We start from the raw sequence: 19,013 nt of genomic DNA, 5'->3' as shown, positions 1-19,013 counted from the left end.
GATAGATAGATAGATAGATAGATAAGATAGATAGATAGATAGATAGATAGATAGATAGATAGATAGATAGATAGATAGATAGATAGATAGATAGATAGATAGATAGATAGATAGATAGATAGATAGATAGATAGATAGATAGATAGATCGATAGATAGATAGATAGATAGATAGATAGAAGATAGTATAGAAGATAGATAGATAGATAGATAGTAGATAGATAGATAGATAGATAGATAGATAGATAGATAGATAGATAGATAGATAGATAGATAGATAGATAGATAGATAGATAGATAGATAGATAGATAGATAGATAGATAGATAGATAGATAGATAGATAGATAGATAGATAGATAGATAGATAGATAGATAGATAGATAGATAGATAGATAGATAGATAGATAGATAGATAGATAGATAGATAGATAGATAGATAGATAGATAGATAGATAGATAGATAGATAGATAGATAGATAGATAGATAGATAGATAGATAGATAGATAGATAGATAGATAGATAGATAGATAGATAGATAGATAGATAGATAGATAGATAGATAGATAGATAGATAGATAGATAGATAGATAGATAGATAGATAGATAGATAGATAGATAGATAGATAGTAGATAGATAGATAGATAGATAGATAGATAGATAGATAGATAGATAGATAGATAGATAGATAGATAGATAGATAGATAGATAGATAGATAGATAGATAGATAGATAGATAGATAGATAGATAGATAGATAGATAGATAGATAGATAGATAGATAGATAGATAGATAGATAGATAGATAGATAGATAGATAGATAGATAGATAGATAGATAGATAGATAGATAGATAGATAGATAGATAGATAGATAGATAGATAGATAGATAGATAGATAGATAGATAGATAGATAGATAGATAGATAGATAGATAGATAGATAGATAGATAGATAGATAGATAGATAGATAGATAGATAGATAGATAGATAGATAGATAGATAGATAGATAGATAGATAGATAGATAGATAGATAGATAGATAGATAGATAGATAGATAGATAGATAGATAGATAGATAGATAGATAGATAGATAGATAGATAGATAGATAGATAGATAGATAGATAGATAGATAGATAGATAGATAGATAGATAGATAGATAGATAGATAGATAGATAGATAGATAGATAGATAGATAGATAGATAGATAGATAGATAGATAGATAGATAGATAGATAGATAGATAGATAGATAGATAGATAGATAGATAGATAGATAGATAGATAGATAGATAGATAGATAGATAGATAGATAGATAGATAGATAGATAGATAGATAGATAGATAGATAGATAGATAGAGATAGATAGATAGATAGATAGATAGATAGATAGATATAGATAGATAGATAGATAGATAGATAGATAGATAGATAGATAGATAGATAGATAGATAGATAGATAGATAGATAGATAGATAGATAGATAGATAGATAGATAGATAGATAGATAGATAGATAGATAGATAGATAGATAGATAGATAGATAGATAGATAGATAGATAGCTAGATAGATAGATAGATAGATAGATAGATAGATAGATAGATAGATAGATAGATAGATAGATAGATAGATAGATAGATAGATAGATAGATAGATAGATAGATAGATAGATAGATAGATAGATAGATAGATAGATAGATAGATAGATAGAAGGTCGATCATGGCTCGATGTTCTTAAAATCTAAACAAAAAGATATCTTTTGTGTTACAAAGGACAAGACAAAATCGATATACCCTACCCTTTTTTATTAAAGGACTGATTTCCTGTTTTGTATATAGAAAAATGCAAAATATATGTTTTGCAAAAAATTTATTAATTAAGCATCCGTGTTAATTGCTCCATAAATAACAACAGATTTTGTTCATTTTATTGTAATGTAATTTCTAAACAAAAATAATAAAAATGTATCTTCAAGAACCATTAAATTTATACTTGACCGAAACTAATTACAATGTCAATTAATATTCAAATAAAAATAGAGAAATAAAATACTTACATCTAAAACAATACAAACTTAATAAGAGAATTAAAATCCCTTAATAGGAAAGGGAAACATTGACTTCCTTTACACCATCACCAACAACGACAACAAAGAAAAACTTTTAAGGAAAAACTCTTTGAGTTAGTAACAACAGAGAAAGAGAGATGGGGTTTGGTTTAGATTGGCAGTATGTATAATAGAGGACAAGGTAAACTACTTTTAATTGGATTGCGTGATAAAAATAAAACATGGCAACAAATTTAAACCTCAAGTTTATTTCGTCTCTCACGCAACAAGGATAAAGAAATTTTGAAAACATAACAACTACAAGAATTCGATTGAGAACAATATGGCGACATACATATTTTTGTTGTTGTTGCTGTTGTAGCCAATTGATTAGGACACGTGTTTTAACAACAATTTTCAAATCAACATTTCACCGTTTGAACATAAATAAAAAAAGTGATTTGTTCATAGTTGTTTTTGTATTTATTTATTTATAAGTACATATTTAACTCACCTTCATTAACACAGATTCACTTAATTTTTCACGATTTATTATTTTTATGGCCACTTTTTTCCCAGTTACACAATGCACTCCCAATTTGACCAGACCTGTTAAGAAAATTAAAGAAAAGCAAATAGGAAGTAATTGTTATGAATGCATATATTTACATATATTAATGTTTATTATATTAAAATTTTATGCACATACATATAGAGGACAAGTTTGTGTATAAATTCTTGGGAATTTATAAATATTGAAAGAATTATTTCAACAATATATTTCTACCACACATTTGTATACCCTACACGACTATAGGGGTGGTATTATGCGTTTGTGCTGATGTTTGTAACACCCAAAAAAATTGGTCCTACACCCACCTTAAAGTATACCAATCGGTTCAGAATAACTTTCTGAGCCGATTTTAATTTTGAATTTCAAGAGAGCGTGAAGTCCGAAAAAATGTTAATAAATATTTGTTTGTTCATTTCATAATCAACAACGTAGACCACAATTCCTAACTTAATGAGACAAAAATAACATGGATTTGAATTTGTTATTGGGTGTAAAAAGCGGAATTTTTTAAAAATTTATTTGCTATGATATTTTCCCATCTTATATATTTTTTGGAACCTGTACACGAAATAACACTGGGATTAGTGAAAATTAAGTTTTTTCATCATTGACCTGTGTACTTTAAAATTAAAACTTTAAACAATTCCATACATATATGTACATTAGGGTGTCCCGTGGACCACTTTTTTTGGAGGAATACCTCTCAATCGATGTGTTTTAATGTAGTAAATACTAGAAAAATAAACCAATATTTGTTTGAAAAGCTTCTCCTACCTGAGATTAAAAATTTTGATCTCAGTACAACATGATAAAAAAAATTTCTGCAATCTTTTCGAAATGGGTCTCAAAAATTCCGTAATTTTGAGCTTATCGCTGGAAAAATAACTAAAATAATTTTTGTGTATTTTTAGCCCGCAAAATTACTTTTAGCGTAAGGAGTATGTATATAAATTTCAACAAATTCTAAAAAATTCTGAAATGGACTAAACCAAATGCCAAAATATTTTTTAAACACCCATTTCGATAAAAAGCGAAAATAATATGCCTCTCCAACCCACTAAACATCATTTTTTGGACCAAAAAATACAAAAATATTAAGATTAATCAGTAAGTAATGTACAGAAAATTAGGGAAATTCTGAGAAAAATCGATAATATTTTATTTCTCAAAAATTATACTGAGGTCAGGATTTTCAATCGCTGGTAGGGAACTGAGAACCATTCGAAAAAAAATATTTTTTATTTTTCTCGTGTTCAGTACATTAATACGCATCGAGAGGTATTCTTACATAAAATTCTTAAAAAGCTGTTCCTCGGAAACTCTAACGTATGTACGTACATATACTAAGTATGAGACAAAAATAATCAAGTTTTTAAATATTTATTTGCTGCAAGGTACTTTTATTACTTTTAGTGCACTAAATATAAGATGGGGGTATGTAAGTAAAATACTTGGCTACCCAGCAAAAAATAATTGATGTCATCCTTTACAAACGACATCTTAATCACATCCAAAAATGCGATTACTTATTTTTCGGTTTTATAAACCAAATATTTCCTTACAAATGCAACCCCACTGAAAAGTGAAGAAAGAGATATAAAAACAAGTTAGAGTGCTATATTCGGCTATGCCGAATCTTAAATACCCTCCACCAGCAAGCTATTTTTAAGTAAAATTTTTGTATCCGTATTGAGGGTATTATCATATATACATATGTCAATCTAATTTTAATTAAGTCAAGAAAATTTTATATTAATAGGCCAGTTCGAAAACAATTTAATAGAATGATTTATCTATACACAGAACATATTCATGTCGAATTTTATCCGGATATAATAATTTAATAACGAATTAAGTGGTATTAAGTGATTTTCAGAGGTATACCTTATATGGGAGCTAAGACAACTTATGGACCGATCCGGAAAAAAATTCCGCAGAATGATTTTTATGCTCACAAAACATATTCAAGTCGTACTTTATCCCGATAGCTTTATTATTCAAAGAAATATATGCGTTTAAGTGATTTTCGTAAGTGAACTTTATATGGTAGCCTATCCCGAAAAAAATTCGTATAGTGATAACTTTATTTGATAATGAAATATGTGCATTTAAGTGATTTTCGGAAATCGGCCTTATATGGGAGCTAGACCAATAATGGACCGATCCGGGAAAATAGTGGTAGAATGATTTATTCAAGTCGAATTATATCCTTATAGCTTTAGAATTTAAAGAAATATATGCGTTTAAGTGATTTTCGGAAGTGGACCTTATAAGGGAGCTTTGGCTAATTGTGGGCCTATCCGAAAAAAAATTCATAGAGTGATTCATATGTAGACAAAACATATTTGTGTCGAATTTTATCAAGATAGCTTTATTTCACAATGAAATATGCGCCTTTAAGTGATTTTCGGAAGTGGGCCTTATATGGGAGCTATAACAAATAATGGACCGATCAGTAAAAAATTTGGTAGAATGATTTGTATGTACACAAAACATATTTGTGTCGAATTTTACCCCTATATCTTTTGAATTCAATGAAATATATGCGTTTAAGTGTTTTTCGGAAGTGGACCTTATATGGGAGCTATGACCAATTATGGGCCTACCCGGAAAAAAAATTCGTAGAGTGATTCATATGTAGACAAAACATATTTGTGAAATAAAATATATGCCTTTAAGTGATTTTCGGCAGTGAGCCTTATATGGGAGCTATAAACAATAATGGACCGATCCGTAAAAAATTTCGTAGAATGATTTGTATGTACACAAAACATGTCGAATTTTATCAATGACATATGTGCGTTTAAGTGATTTTCGGAAGTGAACCTTATATGGGAGCTATGACCATTTGTAGACCGACTGAGATCTACGTTGATAGTATGATTTCTGTTCATATATATTATATTTGCATGTACAAAACTTTGTGTTGATACCGATATATTTGAGGTAGTTGTTAACGATAAACTAATTTCCGGGAATATATACCTTTGTATGGGGACTGTGGGAAATATTCAATCGATTGTAAATATTTTGAACATAATTGATCACTGCATCGAAATATCTTTGGTAGTTTCTGAGAAATTGGGAAAAAAACGTAATTTTTTCGAGGTAGTCTGAAATTTTTACTCATAACTTTTTACGTTGTGAACCGATTTTGCTGATTTTCAATACCAAACTGCTTAGGATAATAGTAAATGTTTTGGGTGAATTTGAATTTCATAAGGACCAAGAATATATATACTTTGTTGGGTCTCAGATGAATATTTCTTGGTGTTACACACGGAACGACGAACTTATAAAGACACTACAAATAACGTATTCGAGTACATCACACTTTGGTGAAAAACCAATGAAATTTACATAAGCATGTCATTGAAAAAATGTGGTTTATTTTTGACATCCAAATATTGAAATTTACTGCTTCTAAAAATAGGATTATATTGTAGTTCAAAGTTGTCAAAATTGAACAACATCGCTCCAATGACACGCTAATGTAAAATTCATAGGTTTTTCACCAAAATTGAAAGTACTTCAAGTATGTTATTTGTGGTGAAAATTCTATTTCTTTATCCTCACTTTTTTGCTGGGTATGTATTAGAAGAGAAAATACACCTATTTTTTGTTCCAAATTTATTTTCTTTATCAAAATATTGCAGCAACTTTGCACTTTTTATGCTATGTTTGTAAACTGCAATATTGGTTAAACATATATATGAAAGCAGACGTGTTGAAAACAATAGCAGTGTGTGGAATGAATAAATATTTTATATGTATCTCCAAAAGAAGAGATCAGAGTTTTAAGGTTTCTTAGGATGTAATCTAGTATGTTACATTTCTCAACAGCAATTGTCAGGGAATTGGTCTTCAGACCTCACTATTTTTGCCGTACTTCAGCTTTACTAAGCTACTTTAGCCATTGGATCAACACCATCACGAATTTTGATTGGAAAATTCCTAGAAATTACGTCCACAAAACTGATTACGTCCAAGAACTGATGAATACTATATACATTTTTGGTTTTTACCAACAAACTTTTTCCATTAGGCCCGGATATGGTCAAGAATAAACACAAAATATGTTGGAATCTACTTTAACATAATCTTAACATAAATCTAAAACAAAATTCTTAAATAACATACCCGTTTGTCCTTTGCCGAGTGTTTTTTCCAGACGATATGGGCCCACATATTGGCAATTCTCTATTGTTGTATTATTTTCTTTCTGCATTTTGTTATCTCTGGCTTCGGCCCACGTTCGCACTTCCTAAATCACATGAAAATTCCATGCACTTTGGCCAATGGGGGTTGTCCCAAATTTGTTTTGTTTGTTGTTGTGTTTGCTGTTCTGTTTCCTACAGCTCCTTGTTCTTGTAGTTTTTTAGTTTGTTGTTGCAAATTTTATTTCCTTCTTAATAAAGTATGTATGTATGTTTATGGTATATGATTTCGTTTATTGGTTGGTGTTGGCCACTATGTTTGGAACGAGAATGTAAATGTGCAAAAGTGTCTATGTAGTGTTATAGTTTTGTTGTTGCTGATAGTATTAGTATTATTCAGTGCAGGCAAATTGGGTTAAAGTTTCCTTCTAATTACTTTGGCGTGTTTATGAAAGTTTTATTGCTTGTTGTTAGTTGCTAGTATGTTGTTTGCTTAGTTGGTTGTTTGTTGCAATTTTTGTTGCAAGTGGTAGTTGCCGCTCTTTAAAATACCATATTTATGTCTGTCCTGATGCCTGCTTTTCTGGTTATTACAGCCACTGCTCCCGTTATATGTAGTTGTTGTCGTTTCGCTTAAATCTCAAGTGTCTGCTGTTGTTTTATTCATGAATTATCGTTGAAATTCTTTTGCTCAGACGGATACATTTAAATTTTGTTCTTTCAATATAGGGAATATTGTTCTTGTTGTTGTTGTTGTTGTTTTTCGCCTTGTTAATGTCTTGTGAATGCATTTGTAGTTAGAGGATAATGAACGGAAAACATGAATTAGCACCTAAAATCAAATGGAAAAGGAAGAAATTGTACATTATTCATGTTGTTTTATTTAATTGCAAACAGTTGTCTGGATTTGATCTGGTTTCAGATATCCGTTAAAAAGAAAATTCAGAAAAGTTTTCAAGATTTAGTTAAAGTGTAACTAAGTGCATACTAGTGTACGTACAAATAGATACGTTTCAATAAATTTTAAATCTGTATTTAATATTCACTTTAAATAGTGTTGGTTTATGACCTTATAGTATGTGTGTGCATGTTTTTGTTGGTTACATGTACTGGTTTTTCTCTTGTATATGACAAAAGCTTGAACAATGGAAATTTTTTTTCCAAAGAGAAAAAAAAAATACGCAATAACACTTAATAAAAGCATGTATAATCGAATACTATTAGAACGAACTAAAATAAATCGAAAAGTTAAATTCGAAAACCAGCCAATTAGTATATCCGTATTATTGTTATTTTAATTTTGCAATAAACATTTTTTTTCCCAAAATTGTTTACAAAGTTAATAAAATAAATAATATACTGTTTCTCATTAAAACCATTTTTATAAGTATTTTATAAGTAAAATACATATATTTACAATCTAATTTTATTTCATTGTAACAGTTAACATTCATTTTAATCCTGTTCGACTGTATTTTAAATGTCCTAATTTTGTAAAGTTTGTTTTTTTTTCCTTTTTGGTCCTTGATAGAAACATGCATGCAGCACATGCTCACTCGTGTATCTTGCAATTTATTTTTTATTATTTGAATGTATTGTTTTGTTGAACTTGCTCAGTTGAATTATGATTTTATTGACATGTTTTGTGAAAAGTTCATGACTGCAGATTCTTGTGATTCTTTCAACGAAATTCCTACTGCAACAGTAAAAACTCATAATAATGGCTACTAAAATAGGAATCTAAGCAGATTACTGATGTCCAACTTAATGACGTTTCTAAAAGCTGTCTTTCATATTCAGAGTAGTTTTTCCATTCCACTTTTTGGAATGTAATTGGGAACTTTTTGAAATATTTCGAACAGATATTGTAAAAGTCGATAAGATTATGTTTTATAAATCATTTATAAATCATTCTCCTAAGTTGTTTGGCATCTCTAATATCGGCCAATAATAGGTTATAGCACCTGTAAAAAGTCCATGGTACCCTCACAAAACTTACGCCGAGTTATCTAAAAATTACATAGGTAAATGGGTTTTAATAAAAAATAGTTTGCTAAGATTCGGCATAGCCGAATATAACACTCTAACTTGTTTAATTTCAAGTTGAAAGTTTTACATTGTGAAATTGCACTGCTTTTATAAACGACACCTGACGTATACGTGTTAAATATTTATTGATATTACAAATATTAAGTATACGCCTAATTTGGAGAAGCACTTGAAATATTATTTAGTGGTGTCCTTATGATTATGCTTTTCGTCTTGCACTGTGTTATCAACCGGATAAGTTAAAACCTCACATCATAATTTGTCAAATATCTACGATATCAATGAAAAAATTGCAGAAAAAAGTCCATTATCTACTAATCTGTCATAAGTTCTTAAATAGAACTTATTCTACAATCTTTTTTTAATGAAACTTTTTTCTGTGTATTGATAAAGTGAAATTGTATAGAAAAATATATAGATAAATGTAAAGCAGTGCATGGACAAAAATAACTGAAAAATGGGCAATAACGGTCCATGTGTTGGCATAGCCCCCATACAAGTGGCCCCCCGAAAAACGGTGTAAACAGTCATAGCTGGTTTAAAAACAGCAGTATGTCAACTAAATTCCACATAAACAATTTTTATGTGAACCAAAATCTCCCTACCAAATTTTATGAGAATCGGTCCATAATTGACCCTATCCCCCATATAATTTCCCTCTCAGAAAATGACTATAACGCTCTTAACATGCTTCAAAATGATAGCAATGCAACGAAATTCGACATAAACAAATTTTAAGGAAACCAAAGTCTCCCACCAAATTTTATGAGAATCGATCCATAATTGACCCCACCCCCCATATAAGGTCCCTTTTAGAAAACGACTATAACGCTCATAACTTGCTTCAAAATAATTGCAATGCAACGAAATTCGACATAAGTTTTAGGGGAACTAGAATCTCTCTGCCAAATTCTATGGAGATCGGTCCATAATTGATCCTATCCCCCATTAAGGTTCCCCTCGGAAAATTACTTTAAAGCTCACAACTTTCTTAAAAATACCAGTAAATCACGAAAGTCAAAATAAACAAGTTTTAGAGGAACTAAAATCTCTCTGCCAAATTTTATGAGGATCGGTCCATAATTTACCCTACCCCCATATAAGCCTCCTTCAAAAAATCACTTTAACGCTAATTACTGCCGTACAAATGCGAGTACAGCGATGATATTCGATGTAAACAAGTTTTATATGAACCAAAATCGGCCTACAAAATGTTATGGGGATCAGTCAATAATTGACCCTACCCCTCATATAAGGTCCTCTTAAGAAAATTTTATGAGTACAGCGATGAAAATCGACGTAGAAAAGTTTATAGTAAGGAACATAATTCTTTATTCCGAATTTAATGAGGATTAATCTATAACTGACCCTAGCCCCTATATAAGGTTCACTTCAGGAAAGGGTTTTGTTTATTTAGAAATACGAGTACAGCAAAGAAATTCGACATAAACAAGTTATACAAAATTTTTTTTTTTGGTATCTGTTCATAATTGACCCTACCCCTTTAGAAAATTACTCTTACGCTTATGAATGAATTGAAAATACGAGTAGAGCGATGATATTCAAAACAAATAAGTATTATACAAACCGAAACCTTGACATAAATGTTAATTATGCCGAATTTTATTTAAATGCACGTGTTTATAAGGGAATTAACGATGTTAAAGCATTTTCGGGAAAGGACTTTGTAAGGGGGCTTGGGTCGAATAAGGGCCTCACATTACCAAATTTTACAAGCATCATTTATGCTTTGTAGGGATATACAAACATACTATATTTGGGATAATTATGAGCTCCAAATCCCATTTTAGGGGTTCCGGTTATATGGAGGCTAGGTGAAATAATGGACCGATATCAACAATTAAGCGGCTTCGTCGTTGGGTCAAAAGTAATAGGTACACCAAATTTCATCAAATTATCTTCAAAATTGTGACCTATAGTTTGATTACAAAGTTTACATAGACAGATAGACAGACAGACAGACGGACGGACGGACGGACGGACGGACATGGCTTAACCGACTCAGTTGTTTTTGTGCTGATTGGTATACTTAAAGGTGGATATAGAACCATTAACTCTATGCGATACAAACATCTACACAGATACAATATACCCTTCCCAATAATAATATCATCACAAACAAAAAATTCAGAATAAATTTCATTCATATTCCTTATTGCATTTTAATAAATTTTAATAAACACCAAAAAACCATTTAAAAATTATTTAAATACGTACAAGAAAATGTTTAGTGGCCACAATCAAATCAATTAAATACTCATGTTGAAAACTCTTTGCAAAAATTCGACATAAAATTCCATTAACTATGGTAATTTTATTCCTCAAAGTAACGTTTCTTCAGCACGCAATGAATGTCATAGACCACAAACTAAACTTAGAAAACTCATTCCAATAGAACCACATTGTGGCTGATGGAATAAATATGGAAATTATTTTGCTAACGCAAACATATACACACATACTTTCTCCCTCATAGTAAAGAACACACACAATATACACATTGATAAATTGACACTTAATATTACCGTTTACCGGACAAGTAAAAACAATATTCCATCAAAAAAACAAAAAAAAAATAAATAAATAAAAATGAAAATAAAAACGTAACTTTATTATAAATTTTACAAAATAGAACACCTGTCGGATACTTGTAGGCAACATAAGTGACGGCACAATAAAAGTCAATTACCGTCATCAATCTCTTGTTTTTAACTCAAAGCGTATGTTTTTGTGTGTGTCGTCTAATATTATACGAGTGTTTGTATGATTTTATAGATGTGTTCTCCATCATTTATTTTTTACTAGCTATACCCAGTGTGCTTTGCTACCCTAAAAGGAATATGTATAAATAAATACCAGATTTATTATATGTTACATATAAAAGATGTCAAGCAAATTATTGCAAGTTCGCCAGTTTCTATCTATCGCCAATTTCTATCTATCTACAAAAAATTTGAATAATATAAGAGTTTCCAAGATGCACGAAATTTTGTATTTAATTCATATATGTGGTGCCAAGCCCCCCATTGAAAGTCCGCCCGTTATTCTCTAAATGTTCACATGAATGTCAAAGTTCTTCATGTAAAATTTTTTTAAGATTCTAGCTCTAATAGTTTCTCAGATATACGAATTTAATTCATGTGGGGGCTTCAAGCCCCCCGGATGAAAGTCCGCCCTTTTTCCTCCAAAATATTCAGATGATTATTAAAATAATTTGTTCAAAATTTGAAGAATCTAGTTCTATTAGTTTCCCAGTTAAACGAAATTTTGTATTTAATTCATATGGGAGGTACCAAGTAACCCATTGGAAGTCCGCCCGTTATATTCTAAATGTTCAGGTGAATGTCAAAGTTCTTCAAGTAAAATTTAATGATTCTAGCTCTAATTGTTTCTCAGATATACGAATTTTTCTATTTTATTCATATGGGGGCTCCAAGCCCCCCAGATGAAAGTCCGCTCTTTTTTCCTTAAAAATGTTCAGATGAATATTAAAGTTCTTCGTGCAAAATTTTAAGAATTTAGTTCTATTAGTTTCCCAGATAAACGAATTTTTGTTTTTAATTAATATGGGAGGTGCCGCTCCCCTCATGGGTAGTCCGCCAATTTTTTACCCAAAATGTTTATATGGATGTTAAAGTTCTTTGTGCAAAATTTTAAGAATTTAGTTCTATTAGTTTCCCAGATAAACGAATTTTTGTATTTAATTAATATGGGAGGTGCCGCTCCCCTCATGGGTAGTCCGCCAATTTATTACCCAAAATGTTTATATGGATGTTAAAGTTCTTCGTGCTAAATTTTAAGAATTTAGTTCTATTAGTTTCCCAGATAAACGAATTTTTGTATTTAATTTATATGGGAGGTACCACGCCCCCTAATGCTAGTCCGCCTACTTTTTGTCCTAAATGATCATATTGACACTAAAGTGGCTCCGACAAAATTTGAGGACTCTAACTGTTATATTATCTAAAATATACGGATTTTATATTTTCTTAATGTGGGCGTGGCTCATCGCCCACTTGAAATTTCGAAATAAAAAGTAGCCTATTACCTATTCCAGACATGCAGGAATATGCTGTGAAAATTTCAAGAAAATCGGTTCAGCCGTTTAGTAGTCTATAACGTTCAAACATACAAACATACAAACATACAAACAAACACACATTCATTTTTATATATATAGATTGGAAATTATTTATTACCAGGGTTACCCAAAAACAATATGCCAGAATATTTGACTAAGTTTAAAATACAATTGAACTTTGATCAACGTTATTTCGAAATCGACTACTAGAGATTTATGTATAACTACTTTATTCGGTTTTTTGTGTATATAAAAATCATGTGCTCCCATAAAAGGTCCACCAATTTGTTATACATAGGCTCTATCAAAATTAGTTCTATATTATATCAAATCAATCAATCAATGACTACAGAACCAAATTTATGTGTTGTATCTAAATGACGTGCGATTAGTTTTGCCTGACAAAATTGTTAGACAATTGGCTTACAATATATTGGCAGATTTTCTGACAAATATCTTACATCTGTGTGAATTGACAATCTATACTGTGTCAGGTAATTGTCAGTAAATTGCTAGGTCTGACAATATTGTTAGATCTGTCAACCGTGTAAGCAAATCTTGTGCAACGTTAAGTCATTTCATTAAATCAGGCTTTGATGAAATGTTTATAATTTGTACCATAAATGCTTAATAAAGCTGTAACTGGTTTACTTTAGAAATTTTGTATAGAAAATGTGCGTAATAAACCTAAAATAAAAGATTAAAATCTTTATGAATACCCTAGAATTTTGACCGCAGAATTTTAAAATTACTTAAAGTAGTTTTTTATACTCTCCACCAACATCAGTGGTTATAAATGGTATATACATATAAGTTTGTCATTCCGTGTATAACACAAAGAAATATTAATCTGAAACTCAACAAAATATATATGTATATATTCCGGGGCCTTATCGAATTCTGTGTCTATTTAGCTATGTCCGTCCGTCCATACGTCCTTCTGTCTTTCTACATATCATTTATTTTGCCCAGGGATCAATTATGTTCAAACTCAAAACAATCGGTCCAAAATTTCCCATAGCCCCCATACAAAGGCACATAATCTCGAATATGAGTTTATCGTTAATAACTTCGACAAAAATATCGCTATCAGCACGAAATTCTGCACATATGTATGTATATAATATGAACAGAAATCATATTAAATCTGAATCGGTCCATAAATGGTCATAGCTCCCATTTAAGGTCCACTTCTGAAAATCACGCAAATGCACATAACAAATTAAAAAAAAAAAGATTTTGGAATAATATTCGACATAAATATGTTTTGTGTATAAATATATCACTCTGAATTATATTTTTCGGATCGGCCCATAATTGGGCATAGCTCCCATATAAGGCCTATTGCCGATAACCACGTAAACACATTACTGAATGAAAATATCGGTATAAAATGCAACAAGAATGTGTTTAGAGTACATGTAAAATACACTGCGAATTTTTTTCCGGATCGGTCCATATTTGGTCACTTCCGAAAACCACTTAAAAGCACATAACTAGTTAAGAAATAATGATATTGGAATATTCGACATAAATATGTTTTGTGTATACATGTTTGACTCTACCACATTTTTTCGGTTCGGATCGGTTATAAATTGGTCATAGCTACCATATAATGGCCCACTTACGATAACCTTTACTGAATGAAGATATCGGTATAAATTTCGTTATGCATGTGTTTAAAGTAGATATAAACCACCCTGAGAAATATTTTCCGGATCGGTTCATAATTGGTCATAGCTCCTATATAAGATTCACTTCTAAAAATCGCATATTTCATTGATAAATAAAGATACCGGACTAAAATTCCTCATAAATAAGTTTTTGATATATACAAATCACTTCTAAATTTTTCTGTCTGGTCTCCGATATACTGTCCACTTCCGAAAATTACTTAGCCGCACATATTTCATTGCCAAAAGGAGAAATTGCTATAAAAATTGACATAAGTATTCAGTCCATTATTAGTCAAAGCTCTCATATAAGATCTATTTCCTTTCCATATACATATTTTATTAACATACAAGTACAAAATCCGATATAGTATATTCTGTGTATCGATAAATCATTGTGCGAAATTTTGTTCGGATTGGCCATACCTTCCATAACAGGTCCATACACTAGTTATAGACTTGATCAAAGTTAGCACCATAGAGGTGTATAAAGCAACTACTAAATAATTTTTAAAAGATAGCACCCCCATCATGGAAGCAAAATTTAAATTTTCACAATTTATTCAAACTCTGAAACTGTGTATTTAGATGGGTTTCAAAAAGCCTACTGATGGAGCTTATTTAAGTTTCGGCATAACCGAATATCACTCTAACTTGTTTATAAAGTCTTTATATGAAGTTATGGCCATTAGTATGACAAAGATTGTAATTAATGTTATTAAAACTTGAAGAGGAAATATACGCAACAAAATATTCGTTAAATATTTATTTAGTAAATTAAAACATTGTACTATTTGGATATGACGCATGTATTTTTTATGAAAGTTGGTTTCAATATACATACACATGTATGTATGTATGTATAGTATCTATATATGTTCTATTATTTATTTCATCTAAACAGGTTAAATTTTATCGATGATGCAATCCAAGTTCATAGACTTGTTACAAAACAACCCTTAGCGCCATTAAATAAAAAAAGAATAAACGAAAAATGTCATCGAGTAGCAATTGTTTAGCAGAAAAGTTTGCTTATATATTGATTGCATCTTATACCATTAAATATTTTTGCACAAATTGTATACATATAACTAGACTGGCCCTTCAAAAAATGATTTTCTTTTTAATGATTCTTATTCCGTTCTTAAGTATCGAAAGCTGATTAGCTTTAAATCGAAATACAATTCGATAACGATTGAGTACTACATAAATACTTAGGAAATTGATTAAAAGTTCTTAAATTAGGTAAACAATGGTACTTTTGTATCATTAACGATTTCTCTCCGTCCTGAAACGCATGATATCTCAGAAACTACAGCCGATTTTTAAACAATTCAAAATGTATACTTTGATTACTGGGTTAAAAATTTGTCGGCATGTGTAATCTTCAACTAAAATGTAGGAAATTTAATTGCAATATATGTAACAAGCATACCCTGGTTGCTTCGCTACCCTAACCAAAATTAAAAACATACAAAATTTTGTTTACTTTTGTATAAAATTAAAATTGATTGAACATTTGTTTAATAATTCAGTTTTTTACGTTCAGTATCACGTGAATAAATTCGCATTCAGGAAGAATCTTGTATTTTTAGTTTCATTTGTTTAGCTTCCACATTATAGAACATTTCAAAAGTACTATTTGAAAAAAAGTACTATAAAATACCTCTTATAGATTCTCATTTAATCAAAAATTTTATGTTTCTGTATTCAATATTACTAAAAAATATAATTTGATGAATGAAAAAGTACCAAAAGTCCCTTTCAGTAGATTCTCATTCACTAAGATCCCTACATTTTAAATTTTATATTTCTATGTTCAATACCCTAAAAATATCAAAAAGTACCATCGGAAAATCGAAAAAGTACCGTGAGAAGAAACCAAAAGGTACCATTTGTAGAATGGAAAAGTACCAAGAGTTCCCACTTACAGAATATTATTCATTCAAGACCATGTATGTTAAAATTTATGTTCCTAGGTTGAATATTTTAGAAAATTCAAAAAGTACCATTTATGAGATTGAAAGTACTAAAAAGTTCTCTCTTAAAGAATCTTATTCAATGAGGACCGTGTATGTTTAATAATCATATGTTTTGAATTCATATTATAGAACATACAAAGAGTATCATTTGGAGAAAGAAAATTTACCAAAAGTGGAATAAATTCTACCTTAGTGGAAAGTACTAATAAAAATTGTACAATTTTTCCTCTTTTCACTTAGAAATATACTTTCTTGAGAATTAAGTTTACAAAATGTTCCGTATTTAAATCTATATATCACAAACTCAAACGATTCAAATCTGCATTCATTTGTTCCAGAAAAATTGTGCTTTTAAAAAGTACCAAACAATTTATTCGAATTTGGTCCTATATATACCTTCGTATCCGAATTTTAAAATAATATAACAATAGCTTATTTTGTGTGAGTAAATAAATTTTGTAAAAATTGGCTCAATGAGTTTGAATAAAATTAATTTTCCCGTTTTTCCCCTTTTTGGTACTTTTTCCCCAGTGAAATAGCAAAAATTTTGTTTCAATAAATATTACAGCGTTAGTACGTAATTTAATAGGAATACTTCAATAAATCGAAAAAGTTTTCTTAATGTACTAAAAAAAAGTACCAAAAATACAGTTTTTTCCCTTTTCCGCCCAAAAAGGACTGAATTTTAAAAAAGTACGAAACAGGTGTCTTCTAATTTTGGGAGATATATTCCAAATATTTACAAAAATATTATTTTGTTTATTAGTTAAAAAGTTATAAAGGGCCAAAAAGGTACCAAAATCATATTTGTTACACATTTTCACCCCTTAAAATTACGAATTTCAAAAAAATACCAGACACCCATCTGCTTATTTTAAGAGTAGATACAGGTGCATTTGAAATTTTTCTTTTATCACTAATATGAGGTAATATAATTAAGAAAACCTGTTTTACCCTTCTGTTAATCCCTCTTTAGTAGATCTACATAACCAAAAACAACTGTCAAAATTTCATGATTCTAGGTTCAGCCGTTTGGGCTATGCGATGATGAATCAGTCAGTAACGCTACTCTTTTATATATATGTAGATTGTAGTATCATCAGAAAACGTAGGAATCACAATAAGCGAGATAATTGTAAACTGATTTATGTAACCTTTGGCAACTAATATCACGTTAAGCGTATATGGGATTAATTTTGGCTTTCAGCCTCAATTGAAAACCCAGGACAGAGCTCTTGAAAATAATTTATCTAAATTTCCCAGTTTTCTGAGATAAAACAATGTACAAACAAATATTAAACCTATTAGAGATTAATAAATATAGTTTTTGCCCTCAGCACTAGTTTGGATATGATTATTCATGTGAGTGTATAATGAGGTTTATTTTATTCAATTAGTGCTTTGACTGAAATTGACTAATTAACATCATTGTGTCCAAATAGAATTCATATTTTTTGGTTTTATAAATATCGGCACAAACATGTTATACCCTCACCATTATGCACAGTGCCACACTTAGTATATTCTGGTAAGACAAAAGTTTTATATTAAAAGTACAAGTAATTGTAATTGGCAAAACTTCAATTGCAATTACAAATAATTGTAATTGGCAAAACTTCAATTACAATTACAAGTAATTGCAAAACGTCGCGAAACTGGAATTATGAAGACAGTTATGAGCGTTAAAGTAATTTTCTGTAAGGGATCTTATATGAGACGTATGGTCAATTATGGAGCAATTCTTATAAAATCTGACAGAGATATTTTAGTTTCTTCAAAACTTGATTATCTTGAATTTTGTTGCTATATTGCAGTACGTTATGAGCTTTAAAGCCATTTTCTGAGGAGACTTTTTATGAGGGATATAGTCAATTATATACCGATCCTCATAAACTTTGACAAATACATTTCCAAAAAAACTTTTTTATATTGAGTTTCATCGCTATACATGCTTTTTTAAGCAATACAGTAATTTTCTGAATAGGGCATAATATGGGGCTATGGGAAATTGTGACTGATATTTCGCATTTTCAATACCAAGCAATATTTTGGCAAAATATATCAGTTTTACATTCATAACTTCAGCAATATTTGTAAACGTAATCTATCCACATTATCCGTCAAATTGACCAAAATTTAGAATTTAAGACGGTAAAATAAAAACAAGTATACAACATCATCTGGAAAATGTAAATAAATAACTAAAAGTCATGGTGAGATATTTAGTAGAAGTCACAGGTCATGAGTATCAAATATTTGCATATATCGCGATTATTGTTCGTCGTACGAGATTAGATATTATTACAACTTTTGTAGACAATACAATTTAATTTTCCTTAGCTGTGTTACTTAAAAATATCAGTTGATCAATACTTTAAAGATATTGTGATACTATTCTTGCATCAATTAGCAGATAATACTTTATTA

The 19,013-nt window shown here is 29.9% G+C and overlaps 1 protein-coding gene across 5 annotated transcripts in view; it reads right to left on the bottom strand.

The window, feature by feature from the left end:
- The window catches only part of LOC119612854 (serine/threonine-protein kinase BRSK1), a 38,431-nt gene that overhangs the window by 11,732 nt on the left and 7,686 nt on the right, over positions 1–19,013 (bottom strand). For all 5 annotated transcript variants that reach the window (XM_037968731.1, XM_037968732.1, XM_037968733.1 and 2 more), the window contains exons 2-3: positions 6,764–7,612; positions 2,564–2,658 (exon numbers count right to left, since the gene is read on the bottom strand). In XM_037968731.1, coding sequence (XP_037824659.1) covers positions 2,564–2,658; positions 6,764–6,851 — 183 coding nt within the window. In that variant the 5' untranslated portion in view covers positions 6,852–7,612. The remainder of the gene's footprint in view (positions 1–2,563; positions 2,659–6,763; positions 7,613–19,013) is intronic.

This window comes from Lucilia sericata, unplaced genomic scaffold, assembly GCF_015586225.1.
Source record: "Lucilia sericata isolate MDLA Ls3-8-SP2 unplaced genomic scaffold, ASM1558622v1 Contig001849F_arrow, whole genome shotgun sequence".
Classification (NCBI taxonomy): domain Eukaryota; kingdom Metazoa; phylum Arthropoda; class Insecta; order Diptera; family Calliphoridae; genus Lucilia; species Lucilia sericata.
Note: the sequence above shows the minus strand (reverse complement) of the source record. Positions and strands in the feature narration are given on the sequence as shown.